General features: G+C 31.5%; 1 protein-coding gene across 1 annotated transcript in view; it reads left to right on the top strand.

Annotated features, from left to right (window-relative positions):
* The window catches only part of LOC114328114 (odorant receptor 4-like), a 37,618-nt gene that overhangs the window by 12,682 nt on the left and 4,557 nt on the right, over positions 1–20,379 (top strand). Inside the window, exons 4-7 of the mRNA XM_050644138.1 lie at positions 9,748–9,938; positions 14,088–14,187; positions 14,244–14,333; positions 14,444–14,599. Coding sequence (XP_050500095.1) covers positions 9,748–9,938; positions 14,088–14,187; positions 14,244–14,333; positions 14,444–14,599 — 537 coding nt within the window. The remainder of the gene's footprint in view (positions 1–9,747; positions 9,939–14,087; positions 14,188–14,243; positions 14,334–14,443; positions 14,600–20,379) is intronic.

A 20,379-nucleotide genomic window follows, 5' to 3' on the forward strand; every position in this document is an offset into this window, starting at 1 on the left:
CAACTGTCAAATTCAGTCGAGATTTTAAATTTATACTACTATTGACCCCCCTAAAGATTAGAAAAATAAAATTTGGGGCAGCTCCTAATGCAAGGTCAAATGGTATTAGACCAGGGCGCATCTGTAAAAATATTAGTACATTTGGACGTTGAGAGGTGACTCAAATTTTTTTGCAGAAATTGCTTGAAAATAAATCAAATAATAATACTTGAATTATCCTCCCTCCCAAAAAGGTCCGGAACATTGTTTAAATAATCAAAATGTCAAAAAATTAAGGAAAAATTCGATTTTTTTCTTGGTTTTTTGATTATAACTTTAAAAGTATTCATTTCCGAGAAAAGTTGTACTGACATAAAAGTTGCGTAATTAAATTTCCTACAATATAGAATTGGTTAAAAATTTAAAAAATAGTCACCCTTGTTGCAAAATAGCAATAATTGTGAAAAAACCATACAAAAACAAGTATTAGCATTTTACGTTTTTCAACCATTTATGCTACACTTAGGACCTTCATATTTCACCCAGAAAAACTTTATGATACAGTAAAATAATACTTTAAATTTCATTAATATCGGTTTAACAGATTTTGCAAAATAAATTTTGCAATCCAGCTTTCGTAAAAAAAATTCATTTTTTCAAAATGTTACAGGACTGAAAATAAAGCAGATAGCAAGTTGAAAATTTTTTTGCTTATAGAAGTGCACTGTACCTTTCATTTGCAATTTTGCAAAATTAAAATCGATTAACACCACGGCGTCAGGAATTTTTTTAAATAAACATTAATTATTGGTGCTACGCGCAGGACAGCGGATAGTTTGCTCTGATTGGTCATTCCAATGACCTTTGACAATGATTGATACATTTTAATGTTTATTACATTTCGATATAAATAAATAAATTTGTTTATTGCAAAATAAAAACACATACTCTATCTTTTAAAATAACACTTTTATTAGCAAAAACTTTCTTTGTTCATATATTTTAACTTAAATAATAAAAGTTTATTATTTTTAAACATATGCAATTGTTTAAACAATATTTCACAAACAATAATAAAATTAGTTTGATTTTTGTGGAATTAAAATATTAAAATACATCAAAATATAGAGTAAGAATATATTAGATAATAATTGGAAGAAATTTTGGTGGAAATCAACTTGTGTGAATCGAACGCCGCTGTCCTGCGCGTAGCACCAAAAATTATTGTTTATTTCAAAAATTTTCCGACGCCGTGGTAATTAATTGATTTTAATTTTAAAAATTGCAAATAAAAGGTACAGTACACTTCTATACGCAAAAAAAATTCAACTTGCTATCTGCTTTATTTTCAGTCCTGTAACATTTTGAAAAAATTAATTTTTTTTTGCGAAACTGGATTGCAAAATTTATTTTGCAAAATTTATTGAACCGATCTTAATGAAATTTACAGTATTGTTTTACTGTATCATGAAGTTTTTCTGAGTGAAATATGAAGGTCCTAAGTGTAGAACAAATGGTTGAAAAACGTAAAATGCGAATACTTGTTTTTGTATGGTTTTTTCGCAATTATTGCTATTTTGCAACTAGGGTGACTATTTTTTAAATTTTTAACCAATTCTCTGTTGTAGGAAATTTAATTACGCAACTTTTATGTCAGTACAACTTTTCTCGGAAATGAATACTTTTAAAGTTATAATCAAAAAACGAAGAAAAAAATCGAACTTTTCCTTCAATTTTTGACATTTTGATTATTTAAACAATGTTCCGGACCTTTTTGAGAGGGAGGATAACTCAAATATTATTATTTGATTTATTTTCAAGCAATTTCTGCAAAAAAATTTGAGTCACCTCTCAATGTCCATCTCAAAACAGATGCGCCCTGGACTATATCCCGACTGGGCTACATGCTAACATCAAAAGAATCGCCGTCCGTGTCGTTTCTTGGTAGTTAGGTATTCTTTGGTATAATAAACTCGATGGTAACATATAGCGCATGGCACCTGACGGTCGGCCATTGAGTGACGTCACTTGCAGCGTTCAGTCAGAATCTAGCATTCGTATAGTGCAGGTATTCAGACAATTTTCGGAGTTTTGTCATAGTTTTTTATTTTTACATATTGACGTATTTTGAATTTTTAGGAAATGCGTTGTGCAGTATTTGGCTGTTCCTCTGATGACCAGAGCAAGCGAAATCCTTGCCCTGACACGAGATTTTTTCGTTTAATTTTTTACGCCTAATTATAAAATACCGTAGGTGAGACTGAAACAGTTAGAGGGCTACGGTACTGTGATGTGGAAAACTAGTAGAAAACTACCGCATTATATTCCTCAGGACATCCGTCCTCAGATTTTTTTTGTCACATTGGAAAAACCAAAACCTAAGACTGAAATAAAGAGCAGAGTAGAACAAGCAAGAAATGCTTTTTTTGAGGCTTCGTAAATTTTTGACTGATCGGAAGTTGGATTTCAAGCTGCGATACAAGATGCTAAAGTGTTACGTTGGGCCTGTTCTCTTGTATGGAGTAGAAGCATGGACGTTTAAGGCCAGCTCCATTAACAAACTTGAAGTCTTTGAATGTGATGCCTGCGCCGAATGCTTACAATATCATGGACGGAGAGACTCAGAAATGAGAAAGTATTAAGAAGAACTGGCTTCCAGGATAGGGAACTTTTTGATTATGTAAAAAGTAAGAAGACTGATACTTAGCGCACATTTACAAGGAGAACGATACATTTTTCAGCGACTGGTACTCGCAAGAAAGGTAGAGGTTAAGAGAGGTCTAAGACTTAAAAAGATATGATGTCTGCATAATATTAGCCTATAGATAGGAATCCACAGTTATGAAATGCTTCGCAATGCTGCTAGAAATAGAACAATTTAATCCGGACTATCTAACATCTCACGTGACAAGATAATGTAGAAATTCACGTCACCTTAGGAAGCAGAATTTTTAAGTATTTAAGTTTAGGTATATATTCACCAACTTTGTAAAGGTATATAAAAAATTTTATTACTAAAAAGTGATGAGAATTGATAGTAAGTATGTATGTAAAACGTAAATACCAATATTTTTGTCTTAATGCACTACCTATTAGTTCTAATTAGCATAACAATTAAACATGTTTGACTGTGAAAACATGATAAACGTTTGTTCTCATTTAAAATTTGTGTAAAAAGTAAAATAATATGCAAAATATCCATATTTAACATGGCTAAGTTACGAGCGCTTATGTACACAATTTGAATACTACTATGCAAGTGACGTAACTGCGCAAGGCTGACGCGAATTTGCACTTCGGGATAGATGGATACGTGCCTTAATAAAAACACAATTTTATGGTTTGACATACACTTTATTATTCAGTATAGTCTCCCTGAATATCAATACACTACTTGTTCCAACGAGATTCTAATTTATAAATTCCATCCCTAAAGTGAGAATCTAGAAAGGCTGAATAATACGCTTCCACAGCTGGTGTGACCTCATCATTTGATGAAAAATGCTTTCCAGGCATGAATTTTTATTTATTGAAATAGATGGAATAGATGGTCGCTAGGGGCCAAATCTGATGAATAACCCAGGCAACCAAATAACGTTTACAAAATGTTGAAAAAACGTCATATTTATCACCAAACCACGTCAGTTTATCACGTTTTTTCGACGTCGAAAGTCACGTGAATATGTCATACCATAATTGACGTCATTTTTACCACCTTTTAAATACGTGATATCGAAAGCGTAGTTTTTATGTCGTTTTTGAGATTATGTTTCATTTTATGGTTTTAAAGATACACAATAATTATTCGTATGAGCATTGTTGGTATTGCAATTTTTCATTTAACCGTTTTAAATTTAACCCATAGGCTAAAAGTAAATCCAAATTGGAAGACTCTCTAAAATGTGTAGAATTACAATACCCTCAATGCAACATACCTATAGGTATAGAATTTTCACTTTTTATATTATATACTTACTGTGTCAAAATTGAAACATCATATAGACTAATAAATAATTTATTGTTAATTTAATTAAACTCGATAACACATAATTAGTTCATTAACAGAAAATAAACACCAAAACAAATGAAAACATAACCTCAAACAGTTTTCAAGAAGAATTATTGTATTAAATTTACTCACTTGAGAAAAACTACTGAAAATCTCTCGATTAGCACGTTTCTTTAACTAAATATCTAAATGAAAATCTTATTTTACCACACAAAGCACCTAAACTAATCAATACATGAAACACTTCTTATGGAAATTGTTTGGAGTCATAAGCGTGAAGTCTTTAAGCTCCTCCCAATTTTGTGACGGCAGACTCTCAGACTTAGGCTGCCTGAAATGAAAACGTGTTTTTAGGCGTATTATAACGTCATTAATCTTACGTACTTAAAATCACCTAAAAAAGACGTTTATACGACGTAATCTTCAACACGTATATATATTCAACCAAAATCTGACGTTTCCTCGGCGTTCTTGACGTCACTTAGTTGCCTGGGAAGGTGGATGCTTCAACAATTTAAATTTTAATTAATTCATGGAGTTTAGTCATTGTTGAAATGCTCATATGTAGAGCTCGGGAAATATGCAAAATGCATATTAAGTGCATATTTGCATATTTTGGATAAATATTGTAAGTGCATATGCATTTATTAAAATTGCATATTTTTAGACTTTTTTGCATTTTTTGCATATATGCATTTTAAAGAGAAATGAGAGAGAAGTCCCAAATCTAAACAATAAATCTGAAAATTCTCGTGGAACCACTTTCTGGTAACATCCTTTCTCTGCCTTTTACAATTTTTAAGGCGACGAATAAAGGAGACGAAGCAGACTCTACAATATGCAATGCAGTCACATTTTGTTAGTGAAAACATTTTGTTATTGTTAGGTGATGCTGCGCCATATGACCAAAAGTGGACAACATTTAAAAATATTTTTTCAAATTTATTACTTGTCTAGAGCACGCTTCTGCTACAAATAGAGTAGCAGGAGGCTACAAACTGTAAGGATGGAATTTCCAATGATTTATACCCTTCTATCAAAAATAAAAACATATTTTTGGAAGCCCTTCTGCGAGTATAGGTGTATAAAGATCGTTTACCTAATGTGCCTTTACCACCTGAACCTGTGATAACTAGATGGAGAACATGGTTAAATTCTGTAAATTTCATAACCGATATTTTGAAGGAATTAGAGACGTCAATTTGTAGTTTCGATGTAGACGTAACTCAGGTGCTATGAAAAATGTGTAAATGTTTTAAAAAACCGTTATTAAAAAGTAATTTGACACATATCCAATCCAAACCAATTTTGTAAATATTGCTTAGCCAATTACTAAATTAGAAAAGCGAAACATTTCTTTAGACCAAAGTATTGAAATTATCAATTTATTAAATGAAATAATTAAACACTTTGGTGAAACCAACAAAATGTATCAAAAATTCTGCACGGCGTTAAAGAAAAATGAGGAATATTTATAGGTAGGACCCTCAATTAAACAATATTTTAAGTAAGCTTCTTTAACTTCATATGAAGTAGAAGGAATTTTTTCCGTGTATGCTTAAACAATTACAATCAGATATACCTACGGCTGTTTTTCGGTAGAAAATTTAGAAAACGTTTAATAATGTACAGTTTTAATAATAATTGTAATAATAAATAATAGAGAATGATGATAAATATAAAGAATAAATGAATATAATGATGTAGGTTATAGAAATTTCAATAAATATGTTTTATGACTTTAGCATAAAATAAATATTTTTTTATTTAGCTTAAATGCCTCGACAGTCCATTGGCATCAAATAAATAATTAAATACCTTCAAAACAAGGATTACGGTGTTGTTTATTTATATGCATTAAATGCATAAAAGCATATTTAAGTGCATATTTCAACTGTTTTTTGTGCATATTTGCCGAGCTCTACTCATATGACACGGTGCATTGTCCAGATGAAAAAGGATTTTTTCTTCTGCAAACCCGGTCTCGTTCATAAACTTTTTGTTTCAGCTAGTCTAAATGGTTACAATAATACCTATTCGTAATTTTTTTTATCAGTTTGTAAGCAATCCACAAAAAAATTCCTCTCGCATCCCAAAAAACTGATGCTAGCACCTTATTGGTCGATTTCTGGACGCGAACTCGTTTCGAAACCGAAAACCACTCTTTAACCTCTTGTTTTGATTCAGGATCATGGTGATATACCCAAGTCTCATACATAGTGATAAATCGACGCCCAAAATCTACTTTATCCTGTCGAAAATGCTCTAAATGTTGCTGAGAAAGTCGCATTCGAATGTGTTTTTGTTCAGTTGTAAGCAAATGCGGCATACATTGTAAACACAGCTTTCTAAACCCCAATAATTTAGTCGAAATATTGCTTACACTGCCCAATGAGATGTCTAGGGCTTCTACTAAATCTCTTTCAGTCACTTAATGATTTTCCAATACCATATCCTTCTTTTTCACGTGCCATCTCCGCGACGGATGTTGGCAATCATCATGGCTATTCTAATCTTAGATGCTGCTGCTCTGAATAGATCGGTTGATGTGCATCCTTACTATTCACTCAAGTTACGCAACCATGAGATTCTTCTCCTTCCTACACTTCTCTTGCCCTTTATTTTCCCCTGTATAATCAATTGAAGTATGTTGTATCTCTCATTATACGTAACATGCCCCAGGTATTGCAGCTTTCGTGTCTTGATGGTTTCCAATATTTCCAGTCTTTTGTTGACTCTTCTCATGACTTCGTTGTTTGTTATATGCTCGGTCCATGTTATCTTCAGGATTCTTCTACACACCCACAGTTCAAATGCTTCCAACTTTTTAGTAGTCGACGCGTTAAGTGTCCATGCTTCTATCCTGTAAAGCAGTGTCGAGAAAATATAACACCTTACCAACCTAACCCTAAGTCTAATTTCAGTTCTCTTGCACAAAGTACCTTTCTCATTTTATTGAAGTTTGTTCTTGCTTTCTCTATTCGAACTTTGATTTTTTTGGAGTGATCGTTTGTGTGATTAATTATTGTGCCAAGATAGTTGTAGTTTTCAATTTGTTCTAAAGTTTTACCTTTAATTGTCAGACTTTCATCATTATTTTGGGTTTTTGATATCATAAATTTAGTTTTCTTGATGTTTATTGATAATCCATATTCTTCTCCATACTCAACTATCTTGTTCATTGGCTTTTGGAGGTCTTTAAGGTTGTCTGCTATTATGATAGTATCTTCCGCATATCTAATGTTGTTAATTGGCGTTCCATTTACCTTTATTCCTGCCGTTTCTCCTCAAGAGCTCTTTTCATCATAAGTTATTCAGAGTATGCATTGAATAGTAGTGGTGACAATATACACCCCTGTAGCACTCCTCTTTTAATTTCGTACTCTTCTGATGTGTGTTCATTAATGCGTATGTGTGCTTGCTGTTTATAATATAGATTTGTTATAATTCGAAGGTTAACATTCTTCTATTTCCTTACTAATCACCCATTATCACACATCTCAACTTGCACCGTCTCTTTTCCTTCACTCTTCCCTCCTTCATTATCCCATTCTTAACACAGTTTCGATTCTTCTTCTTTGTTCCTCTTTTCTTTTCTTCTTTCTCTCCTCTTGTTTTTCTATTTTCTTTCTTTTCTTTTCTTCTCCTTTCATTTTTATTCTTCATATTTTCTTTCTTTTCTTCCTCTTTTATTTCCAATCCTCTTTCATACTTGTTTCTATTCCTTTAGTTATTTTTTTGCCTCATGTTTCTGTCACCTCAGGTCCTCCAGATCTTATTCACCAATTCTATTATAACTTATTTAGACTCTCCGTTTCGTATTGATAATAACCCTCAAATCTTGATCTGGTTTACTTGTCTCTTTTTAGAATGTACCTTAATACACAATCACTTTGTCTTGTAGCCTGTTATGTCATCATCACTTCATTCATCCCATTTAATAACAACATAGAGTTAATTACTTTGGTCTGCCACACATTTTACTCTCTGTTCCTTATTAATTTTCATGTTACCTTCCCCTCTTTCAGATTCTTTTAGACCATACTTAACAATAGGATATTGCACACCTAAATTCATTAGCACACAATCATCTACAGTTTTTTCATATCATACATTTAAGTTTATAATTTCATTTATACCATTTCTTTTTCATTTTTCCACCTTCACATCAGGCAATCCCCATTACTCAACCATCTTAATATATTCATTTCTTTCATTCTTTCATATTCATTTTTTTTACATCTGTCTTAATTCTTTTGGACATCTCTGTCATGTAAGTTTATAAACTTTTGCACTCAAAATATATCACAATTGGTTCAGTTTGTTCACTCCACTACCAATTACTAAATCCAAACTCATAGTTCGCTATCTCAGTAAATTTAGATTCTCCATTACATATTGACATTAACACACACTTAGACCTATATTAGTTAACTTTCTTTCTATTATTCACTCATACAATAACCACTTCGTTTGGAAGCCTATCGTGGCATAGTTTCTTGAATTATTTTTTTCCATCGAAAACAAGCTAAAGTTCAATTAGGTTTTGCTGCCACATATTTTATTTCCTCTTTTCGTTAGTAATTCCATTACATAATTTTATTCATTTTATTATTTAAAATTATTTCTTTAACATTATCATTCACCTCCTGATTTGTATTCTTTTAGTTGCTTTAACTTCTCCACAACTCCTCTCCAATCTTTACAGGCAGAATTAATCATTACAACAGTATGCAGCTAAATCTAAACACTTCCCATCTTGTTAGGCAACCAATAGTACCTACATATCTTTAAAACATATAAAATTAGAATTTGCTTTATTTACAATCAAATCCTTCCACGTCAGGTCATTAATTGTTTACTAAGTATGTAGTATATTTCTCATTTTATTATACTAAATTAAACTTTCACCTTATCGTTTTACAACCAATGACGTCACACTTTTAACCATATATTATACCAACCTTAAATCCTACAATCCAAAAGTTTTTTCTGGAATAGAGAGTTGCTACTTTATACTTTACAATAAATTCTATTTTTAAACAATTTTAATTACATTTTCAAACAGTTATTAACAACCATTACATTTTAACTAAAAACTGCACTTTTGAAGTTCTTAACCAAAAATTGACTTTATCTTATCTTGTCATGTCACTCTCTGTCATGTCATATTGAAAGTACATTTCCTATTTTATCAGTTGGTCTGTGCCCATTGAACTGGCAAGTACCTAGTTTTTCGAGCAGGTAAGCATGTTGCCCTTTAAGCATGTACTTATTGTAATCTTTTAACATCGACTGGTATTCACCATATTTTTATTAAATCTAACATGCAAACCATATATTATGATATTACCACTTTAATTAGCGTGCTAGTTTCAATTACTTGGCAAAATGTAAGTATTCTCCACATTTTTTCTCATTAACAGTCACAATTTTAACTTTTTTGCCTTAATCTAACGTGGAAATACTTCATTCTAGGCACTGAAGATGTTCTGAATTAGAACGAAAACGTTTTGCACGACATTTTATGAAGTTTTTAATAAACGATTTTATACCAGTATACAACTTGAAGTTTTTACTTCTGTATAAGTTTTTTTAAACTATGGTATACATCAACTATTGGAATTTTTCCATTGATTTCATATTAGCTGTTTTGTAGCTGGAATACCTATTGTGTGCGCCACTCATATCTACGGCGTTTAACGGTTTTTTATTCTTGTTTTGTATACACAAAATAAAAAGCAATATTTTATTTTCAGGGTTATTCTATTTTCTCCGTTTACCAATCAGCCGGATTTATATCATTCTGTATGATGGAGGCATTAGAACACTTGGTACTTCGATTTGAACACGTATCGGATACTTTCGTCGAAGTTTTTTGTGAAAGTAACAGAATAATCCGAAGACAAAAGTTTTTAAAGGCAGTTAGATATCACCAAGCAGTTATTGGGTATTATTTTGAAGGAAATATTTTTATATACCTATTTATTTTAAAAGATTTCCACTACCTATCCAGAAAGATCTAGTAGAATCGAATCAAATCGAATTAAACCGAATCGGATCGGATCGAATCAAATCGAATTGAATCTAGCCGAACCGAACCGAATCAAATTTAATCGAAAAATTAAGATTTTTTAAATTTTACAGAATTTAAATGTGTAGTTATTATTATATTATATTATATTAATCAATATCTTAAAAAGTTTAACCTGCTTTCTACAAACCAATTTGGTTTTAAAAAAGGATATTCCACTTCAGATGCTATAACATCTGCTACTGATTATTTATATAAGATGCTGGACAGTGGTTCTCCTACTTTAGCAATATTTTTAGATTTAGCGAAAGCATTTGATACTGCTAGTCATCAACAGTTATTAAGTGCTTTGAGCGATCTTGGAATAAGAGGAATACCATATTTACTATTTCAAAGTTATTTAAAAAATAGATTACAAATTGTCAAAATTAATAACAAACTTAGTACTGAAAGAACCATTGAGTATGGTGTGCCTCAAGGTACTGTTTTAGGCCCTTTATTGTTTTCAATATACATAAATGATCTAGCGGCAATGAAAATAAATGGAAAGATTATTTGTTTTGCTGACGACACAGTTATACTTTACACTAGTAATTCTTGGAATGAACTTAAAACTTTGGCAGAAACAGAAACTGTAAAGGTTCTAGATTGGCTAAGTAGGAAACTACTGACAGTTAATACAGATAAAACTTACTTTATACCATTTTCAATATATAAAAATAATTTACCCGAATTCATGGAATTAAATCTAAACTATAATAAGGCGTACATTAAAATAAATAGGAAAGAATACATAAAATATTTAGGCGTTTATATAGATTGTCACTTGAAATGGGATATACATATTGATATGGTATGTAAAACTCTAAGAATGATACTATACAGATTTAGATATCTCAGCAACATTCTTGATTTATCTTTCTTAAAGATGGTATACTATTCCTTAATAGAATCACGTCTTAGATATGCCATTATAGCATGGGGTGGAACATATTCCTCACATTTGATTAAACTCGAAATACTTCAAAGGAGATTTTTAAAAATAATGTTAAAAAAAACTCGCTTATATTCATCAGAACTTCTTTATCAGCAAGCTGGTGTTTTTAAAATTAGACAATTATATTTATTAAACATAATTTTGCATACATACAAAAATAAACAAATATTGAAATCAATAGATCATAATTACGACACTAGAAGAAAACTTCATGACTATGTAAAAATTATTAGTAATTTTAAATCAATTGGTAAACATAATTTCACATAGTATATTCCTAAAATATTTAATTATTTACCCGAAATTTATAAAATATATTTGAGAAAAATAAACTCATTCAACATGATTAAATCCATTTTTAAAAAATTTATTAAGAACACTGGAACTGAATTTTTGAATGCGATCTTTAATTAAATTTATAATATAACTACTAATATATAATATATTTGTTATGCATTATGAGTTGTTATGAGTTATGTATTGTTAATTTTTAATATTTGTTATGCGTTTTTGTATTGTTAATGTTTAATATTTGAATAATGTAATCCCTGAGCACAACCTCTGGTTCTTCAGGGAATTTCTTCTTTTGGTTTATTTACTATTTATTTATATGTGAAAATATTTAACTTAAAATTAATTTGTAATTATGTTAGTATTGAATTATTCTATTATAATATTGTTATATATGAGAGCATAATGAGAAGTAAATAAACATTATTATTATTATTATTATTATAAAAAATATTAACAATTCAGTAATAAGCAAACATAAAACTACATTAGCCTTCCGATGACCAACCTTTTTTTGTTACACGGATGACCAACGGGGGTAGAAAATGATCCCAAGTCAAAAATGACAATTGACCAAAAAATGAAGTTGTTTTAAGAAATGTTATAATGTCTTCGTAATTTTAATGTTACTATTGTATCAATAAATTATAAATAAACATTAGCAAAACATATTTTTAATTAAAACTGAACAAAAACAGGAATCATCATTCTGAACTTAGAACTAAAGAAATTTTAAAATATACACGAATTACGTCGCCACAGGTTTAAAAATCAATTTTTTTTCAATGTTGAAAGGGAAAATATAGGGAATTTTTTTTATTACAAATATGAGGGTATCTAGAATGATATTAAAGTCAAATAAAAAAATAATGAGTTTAAAACTGAAAATATTTCTGAATTTATTAAATAAAAACATACATTGGGGTCCAAATTTACCCCCTTGGTCGTCTGAAGGTTAACCTACATAATAAAGTGACCACCTGCCTAGTTCTGTCGGCAGTCCACCCGCCTTAAAGGCGGGTTGACATTACTAGTGAATACCGAACGTGGCTCACGCTTACGTATTTTGCCCGTGCTATTGTTAGATATTTTATTATCTATTTTCAAACTCGAGAAGTACATTTGTATTTATGCAATGCATAAATACATAGGGGGAGGGAGGGGGTAACAAAGCACCATCGCACCTTTTTGGCAAGATTCAGTTTTTCATTGTTCAAGGTCACAGGTAAAAGAATCCTTTGCCGATCCTAAAGTTTTGCATACTCAAATACTTCCAGGGTCTGCACTATCAATGCATTTAATTAGCTTTAGTAGGTATCTATTCTGGGCCTATTGGGCCTCTTCTTGGGCCTCATTATTATTTTCTGCCCTGTTTATTCCTATGGTTCTTCTTGTATCATTATATCATTGTCGAATAGTTTCATTATATATTCCTGTCAAAACCTTAGTTTAACTTTGATTTCTGCAATAAGTCTATTATGCCTGGTTGCACCAACAAATTTTAAGCTCCAGCTTAGCCCAGCTCAGCTTGTACATAAGGCCGCTTTAAGGCCTTGTCCATATGTGGGCGGTTTGTCAACGTCGACTGCGCGGTTTACCTGTTTTATTTGATCTCACCCTAATGTCGCCTTTGGAGTTTCACCCTAATAACAAGAAAAACAGAGGGAAAACAGGTAAACGCGCAGTCGACGTTGGCAAACATGTGGACAAGCCCTAAGTCTCACTTACGTTGCACCAAAATATTTTATTGTTATCTAATCACGTCTTAACTGAGACGAAGTTTAAAATGCAATCCACGTGGCAAGCCATTGTGGGAAGCTGAAAATTGGGGGCACGCGAGCTTTCCCCAACACGACTCTACCTTATCGGCAGAGTCTACGAGAAGTGTACGGTAATAGGTCTGGATCCCGCGTATGAAAAAAAAGTTGATTAATAGCAAGCTGAAAATTTGTTAATACCTTAAGGGTGTCTAGTCGGACAAACTTTTATATATGGGAACACTGGAACAGGGGAAGTTTTAATTGTGGAACAGGTTAAAATTTTGGAACGGTCATACCACGAAAACGGCACATGTATTTTGTCCGACAGAACAAATTTAAACTCTTCGAACAGAGATTAAACTCTCATGCAAAAATCAGACTGCTATGTATCACCAAATGAGCGTTTTAATGAGTGGAACATGTAGAATATGTCAAATGACAGGGATTATGACAGGTTATAAATAGCAGTCTGATTTTTGCATGAGAGTTTAATCTCTGTTCGGAGAGTTTAAGTCTCTTCTGTCGGACAAAATAAATGTGCCGTTTTCGTGGTGTGACCGTTCCAAATTTTTAACCTGTTCCTCAATTAAAACTACCCCTGTTCCAGTGTTCCCATATATCAAAGTTTTTCCCACTAGACACCCTTAAGCTATTAACAAATTTTCAGCTTGCTATTAATTAACTTTTTTTCATACGCGGGATCCAGACCTATAAATTGAAGCTGTAATTACAAAAAAGAAATGTGTATGTCTTTGTACTCACTTTATCACGCTTAACGAATTAGGGGATCTGCATTTCAATGCATATTTTTTTATAATTCTCGTATCAAAGTTACGCGTGAAGTTAGTCGTATTGATGACAGTTGGGGAAACGTCCGCTAACCGAAGATTGGCACGCTCTTGCAACCAGGCATAAAAGCATCATAATTATATTTACAAAAGATGCGGATTTAAAAAAGTATAAAAATCGTGAGGGGTGATGCAAAACTTTTGAAACTATGTATATAATATGTTTTAGAATGGGAACATTGCTCAACGAATGCTTTAGTCCGTGCATGATGGTACATATTAGCCTTACAGGACCTTTTTTGGGAGTTTGTGGTTACACTTTCTTAACAGTAATTTTAATACGTTCTTAAATTGGTACAAAATGTCTGATACAAAAATATTTTAGAGAATTCCTTTGGATTCCAGTGCACTACTGGTGGGATGGATGATATCGACCTATATAGTTTGTTTAGGAGGGCAGCGTTTAATGGAAGCGGTAAATATTTCAATAAAAAAAATCGATACGTTTCACAAAGGGTAAAATAAAATGCTGATATTAACTTATATAAACGCCAGAATATAGAATGAAATGTAAACGTTTTGTAGAGTATGTCCGTTGGTACTATAATGGAACGTATTAACTGGTATGATGTAGAAACTAGCCTCCAAAAAGATCTAATCCTGGTTATGTCCAGAAGTAGAAAGCCAGTTCATTTAAGAGCTGGACCATTTGGACCTATTACTTATGCTACTATTGTAATGGTAGGTTTTAAATCCTGCAAAATTATTACACCCTTTGCAATTTTAACATTTATTTTATCAAAGAATTGTTTACTTTGCTTTGTTTTGTTTTGTTTACTTTAGTGATCAAAGGCGATACGGCTGTGGACGTAACCTCCCTGGTCTCTAGTAAGCAGGAGGTTATGTCTGATGTGGCACCGCCTTTGAAAATGCCTACCCTACCACAGTAGTTGCAGACGAAGCTATTTTTTGTTTTTTCATCTTGATAGAGGGGAGTCTGGAATCTTCAAAAGATTTCTCAATCAAGGACGCCGCCTGACTGACCTTAGCACAGGAATAATTCTTCATAGTCCAGGCGATAGTTCCCGAGGTACCTACCTTAAAACGCCCTCTGGTCGCCGAGGCTACACTGAACCCCTACCTGCTAAACCAGACCAAACCCTCTATCATATAGCACTCCAAGAGCAGAATTTGGTTTTTTTGTAGGATTTTTTATGAACTTCGTCCCGAAGAGCGCGTGGAAGGCCCATATCGCTCCCAGAACGGCATTACTCCCAGCCGGGCAGCGAATTTACAAAAGCTATACTAATTCAGTCATGGGGGAAACTGAATTCGAGTAGGTTTTGTGTGCAGAATATTAGTTACATATTCTATACTATTACGGTACACAAATTAACTGTATTGGTGTATGATTTGTAAGCGAAATTTTTGATTATTATTGAGTAAATGTCTATACTGTTTCAGCCATGGACGTATAAATAAAGATCTATACGTTTATATAAAGACTAGCATACAATCATCAGATATCAAATTTTATTAATAGTATACGAGGTATGTCAAAAAATATGATTTTCTCTCAAGAGTAAAGCACCTTTATATTCCACAATATTGAAAATTGTTATTATCGAAAGTCAAAATTATGTTCAAATGTGCAATTACATTCATCCAATTGAAAAAAAAATTTTTTGAAGATACAAAACATAATTTTTATTTAAGTGTGATAACTCCGAAACTATTAATTTTACCAAAAAAAGTTATTCTTTATAAAAAGTTTTGCACGTTCTACAAAATAAGCGTCAATCATAATATTTCACATTTTATCAATTTTATAAGGGGTATGTCAAAAAATGAATTTCGCTCAAGAGTAAAGTACCCTACCTTTATTTTGCACAATATTGAAAAATTTTATTATAAAAAGTTGTTCAGAAAAAAAACATGTACGAGTATACAATTACATCTTTTAAATTGAAATATTGTGAACTACACACACTAGGGATGGCGGTTTTTGACAAAACACCGGTTTTCGGTTATACCGGTTTTTTTTGCTTACGGTTTAACCTGGCGGTTATAACCGGCCAAAAAAACCGGTTTTTTCCAAAAACCGGTTTTCGGTTTTTTTAATACAATAGGTTACAATGTTACATTTACAATGCACTTTAGTTTGCGATACTCCACTCTACTCGATACTCAATATCAATATGATCAAAATTAGTACTATTGAAAGAACATCAATATCAATATAAATAAAACACAATTTTTAATAAAACCATTTTATTCTATTAATTATTATATTTATTTATTATTTCATTATTATTATATATTTATTGATTATTATTAAATATAATATAGCGTAAGATTAATATACATATTGCAATAATATACAATTTAACCCAACCATTTCAACTTACAAAAATTTCCCAGACTCTTTCAAATGGGATTTAAAAAAAATAATAGCAACATAAATATTTTACTTAAAAATAAATTAGAAAATGCAATTTATCTTTTATTTTTACTAGCATCAAAAAAAATTTATCATGTATTTCTTTTAACGCGTTTGTATATTTGTATTATAGGTACATTTTAACTCTATTAATACTTCCTGTATGGGTGTATCGTTTTGAAAACGTACGGAAATCCTTGGAGATTCGTATTCGTAATCGGTAATTCGATATTCATAGTCAGAACATTATTTTTGGTAATCAGCAAAAGTCATTCACCCACTTTCAATTTCAAGAGGCAAGTGTGAAAAATAGATTATGTTTGCGTCTACTTCAACCAGATCACTTCTTATGTAAATATTATGATTACAAATATCTTTTCAACGAAATATTATACTAAAACTTAATTGTTTCTGGCTGGTGTGACTTTGCACTTTCAGTTTGCTTCTGTATTTATAAAATAAAATTTGAATTATGGTTTTGTTTGGAATAATTACTTGAGAAAAATAATTAGGATTGAGATCCAAAATAATACCTAACCTAATCCTAATCACCGTAAAAACCTAATAACCGGTTTTTACTTTAAAAAGAAAAACCGATTATAACGGGACAAAAAACAACCGGTAAAACCGGTTATTACGAAGTAAAAAAACCGGTTTTAGGTTAAAACCGGTAGGTTTTCCCATCCCTAACACACACCAGCAAAATTAGCCGAACACCTTAAAAATGGGACATGTTTGTTGTCTCGAATTTCCTAAACCTGACATCCGATTTTAGTGATTTTTTTAGTATGTTATAGCCTTATTATTTAAGAATATCGGTGTAATAATACTGTTGCTATACAGGTAAATCTCATTTTATGCCGGGTGTAACAATCATACTGTGTTTTGTTCTTAAATTTCGGAACACCCTGTGGAATATTCTAGCCTACATAATATATTGAAATTAAAACTCAATTAGCCTTAGGTTTTCTTAACATTTTCTCATTTGATTTATTTGCTTACTTTGAAAAATAAAAAAGTTATGGGCTTTAACAACTAGCCATATTTTTCATCAATAAAACCTCATAGTAGAGGAGGAAAGTATGGTAAATTTGCAGTTACTCGAGCGTTATGGGGACCTATTGGATTGTGAAGAGTAGGTGATAAAACCAAAAAAAGTTAAGTTAAGTTTTCCATAAAGTGTGGGACTCTCCATATTTTAATTTAATTTTCCATTTCCACTAATCGTTTTCTTTGGAATAATTGGAAAAAATGTTGCGAATAAAAGTTGCTCATTTTTACGTCAAGAATCCAAATCTGCAATAAAAATTGGGAGCTCCTACTTAAGATTTTAAAGTAACCCCCACCCCACCAACGTTGGGGGTCGTGTTTGGTGTCATTCGATATATTGTTGAAAAATATTGAATACGTGTATTTTGCAGTTTTACGATATGATGTTCATTTCCCGAAGTATCGTATTTAAAATTTTTAATTTACCCCCCACCCCTCTCCGTGGGTAACGTGTTAAGTATTATTCGATTGATTCTTGAAGAATATTGAACACGTATTTTTTAGTTTTTCGATCTGACGTTTATTTCGCGAAATATTCGTTTTTTTTGTGACAATTTGTGACTCGCCCATTTTCTTACGCCCCGCTCAAATCGTCAGATTTTTGATATATACACTATTTTGCATGTACTTAACTTACCTTATCTTAACACGACGATTTCGAGTTTTTCTAAGAATAGATTTTTTTCCGGTCCCCGCTTAATGAATTCCCCGGTGTTAAGAACCAATATATGGTACAGGTACATTTACAAGGTACAAGGTTTCTCCCCATGTGATAATCTGACTCGCTCGAGTAACTGCAAAAATCCCTACTTGGGCTCCCCTACCATCATTATCTGCTTAGTTTAATAAACAAGCCTAAAGTAATTCAATAGATGTATTAAATAAATAAATTACTAAGCGATGTCATAATGACGACCTCCCGTGGATTTCAGCTGAACTAGCTTCGAGGGGGGTTTTAATGTCAAAGCTCACACGCATTTGAATTAAGTATGTAACATTCAGTATTTATTTTTGCATGTTTTTTTACAAATTTTATATACAACATCGGCGATAAATGAACATCAGATCGAAAAATTTCAAAATACACGTACCTATTCAATATTTTTGAAAAATCCATCGAATGGCACCAAACACGAGCCCCACGGAGGTGGGATGGGGGATTTAATTTAAAATCTTAAATAGGATCCCCCAATTTTTATTGCAGATTTGGATTCTTTACTTAAAAATAAGCAACTTTTTTTCGACACATTTTTCCGATTTATGGATAGATCGCGCTATAATCGGAAAAAAACGATTGTTTCAAATGGAAAATTAAATTAAAAAATGAAGAGTCCCCCACTATACGGAAAACTTAACTTAACCTTTTCTGGTTTTAGCACATACTCTTCACAATCCAATAGGTCCCCACAACGCTAATAACTGCAAATTTAGCATACTTTCCTCCCCTACTATGAGGATTTATTGATGAAAAACATGGAAAGCTGTTAACGCATATAACTTTTTTATTATCCCACGTAATTAAATGAATCGAAAAGAATATTGTTAAGAAAGCCTAACTATACAATCGAGTTTTAATTTTAATATTTTACATATGCTAAAATATTCCACAGGGTGTTCCAAACTTTAAGAAAAAAACACAGTATGATTGGTACACCCGGTATAAAATGATATTTACCTGCATAGCAACAATATTATCACAACGATATTCTTAAATAATAAGGCTATAAACTATTGTAAAACAATCACTCAAATCGGACCACTGGTTTAGGAAACTCGAGACATCACACATGTCCCATTTTTAAGGTGTTCGGCTAATTTGGCCGGTGTGTGTATAAAGGTATTTTACTCTTGAACGAAATTCATATTTTTTGATATCTTAGTTTCCAGACCATACAAAACTTTTTATAAAGAAGAACATTTTCGTAAAACTAATAATATCGGAGCTATCATAAATAACAAGCTGAAAATGGGAGCATTATCATAACGAAAACTTTGTTTATGTACGTATAAATTCATAATATAGAAAATTGCTATTACGAAAAGCTGTTTAGAATTAAAAATTATGTTTTAATGTGCAAGTATATCATTCTAATTTAAATGTTGTGAACTATAAAGATACTAGCTTTACTCGAAATTCATATTTTTTACATACCTCGTATAAAATTAATAAAATTTGATTCATGATGGTTGCATCATAAATCTTAGACCAAGAAGAGGTTTTTATGAAGAATAACTTTTCTTCGTCAAATTAAAAATACAAGAGTTATAAATGAAAATGATGTTGGTATCCATAATTTGAGAAAATTCGTCAAATATTGTTTTCCATTAGAAGGATGTAATTTCATATATCAGAACATACCTTTTTATTCCAAACCACATTTTAAATAACAATTTTCCAATATTGTAAAATAAATAATACATACATGATAAAGATACTTTTTACTGATGAACTTTACTTGGATCTACAGACCGAGCGAGTCTCGTAAATTCCACGGCTTTGCGCCACACTTCACGCAACCGTATTTGCGTACTTGTGTTTCGAGTTGTGTGGTCGTGCGCTGGTCGAGTGGAGTTATAATTTACCAAATTTAAATATAATCGTTTCTACTGATTCATTATTAATATAATAATATGTATTATTGCTTTTAAAATATACTCAAATTGTATTTTTATACATTTATTACACATATTATTTTATATAATAATTAAATTCACTATAAAATGTCATTTATATTTTATTAATAGCTAAATAATTTAAAATTTAGTTTGACATTCACGAAGTGTCAAACTCAAATGTAAATAATAACATTTGCTTTGCTTAACAAATTTAGATTAAAAAAGTAGCCTACTTCCTAATCAAAGATTTCAGATGACGTTTAGTGCGTGGTAGGAAATAACTGGATTGTGACGTCACATTTTAGATTTTGAGGTCGGTTATCTCGAAGACGGTTAGAGATATCGAAATGCCGTTTTCAGATTTGGATTCAGATGACAAAACTACATAAGAATCCATCGATACATCTGCTCTAAG

The sequence above is a fragment of the Diabrotica virgifera genome, chromosome 2 (genome assembly GCF_917563875.1).
Source record: "Diabrotica virgifera virgifera chromosome 2, PGI_DIABVI_V3a".
In the NCBI taxonomy this organism is placed as follows: Eukaryota; Metazoa; Arthropoda; class Insecta; order Coleoptera; family Chrysomelidae; genus Diabrotica; species Diabrotica virgifera.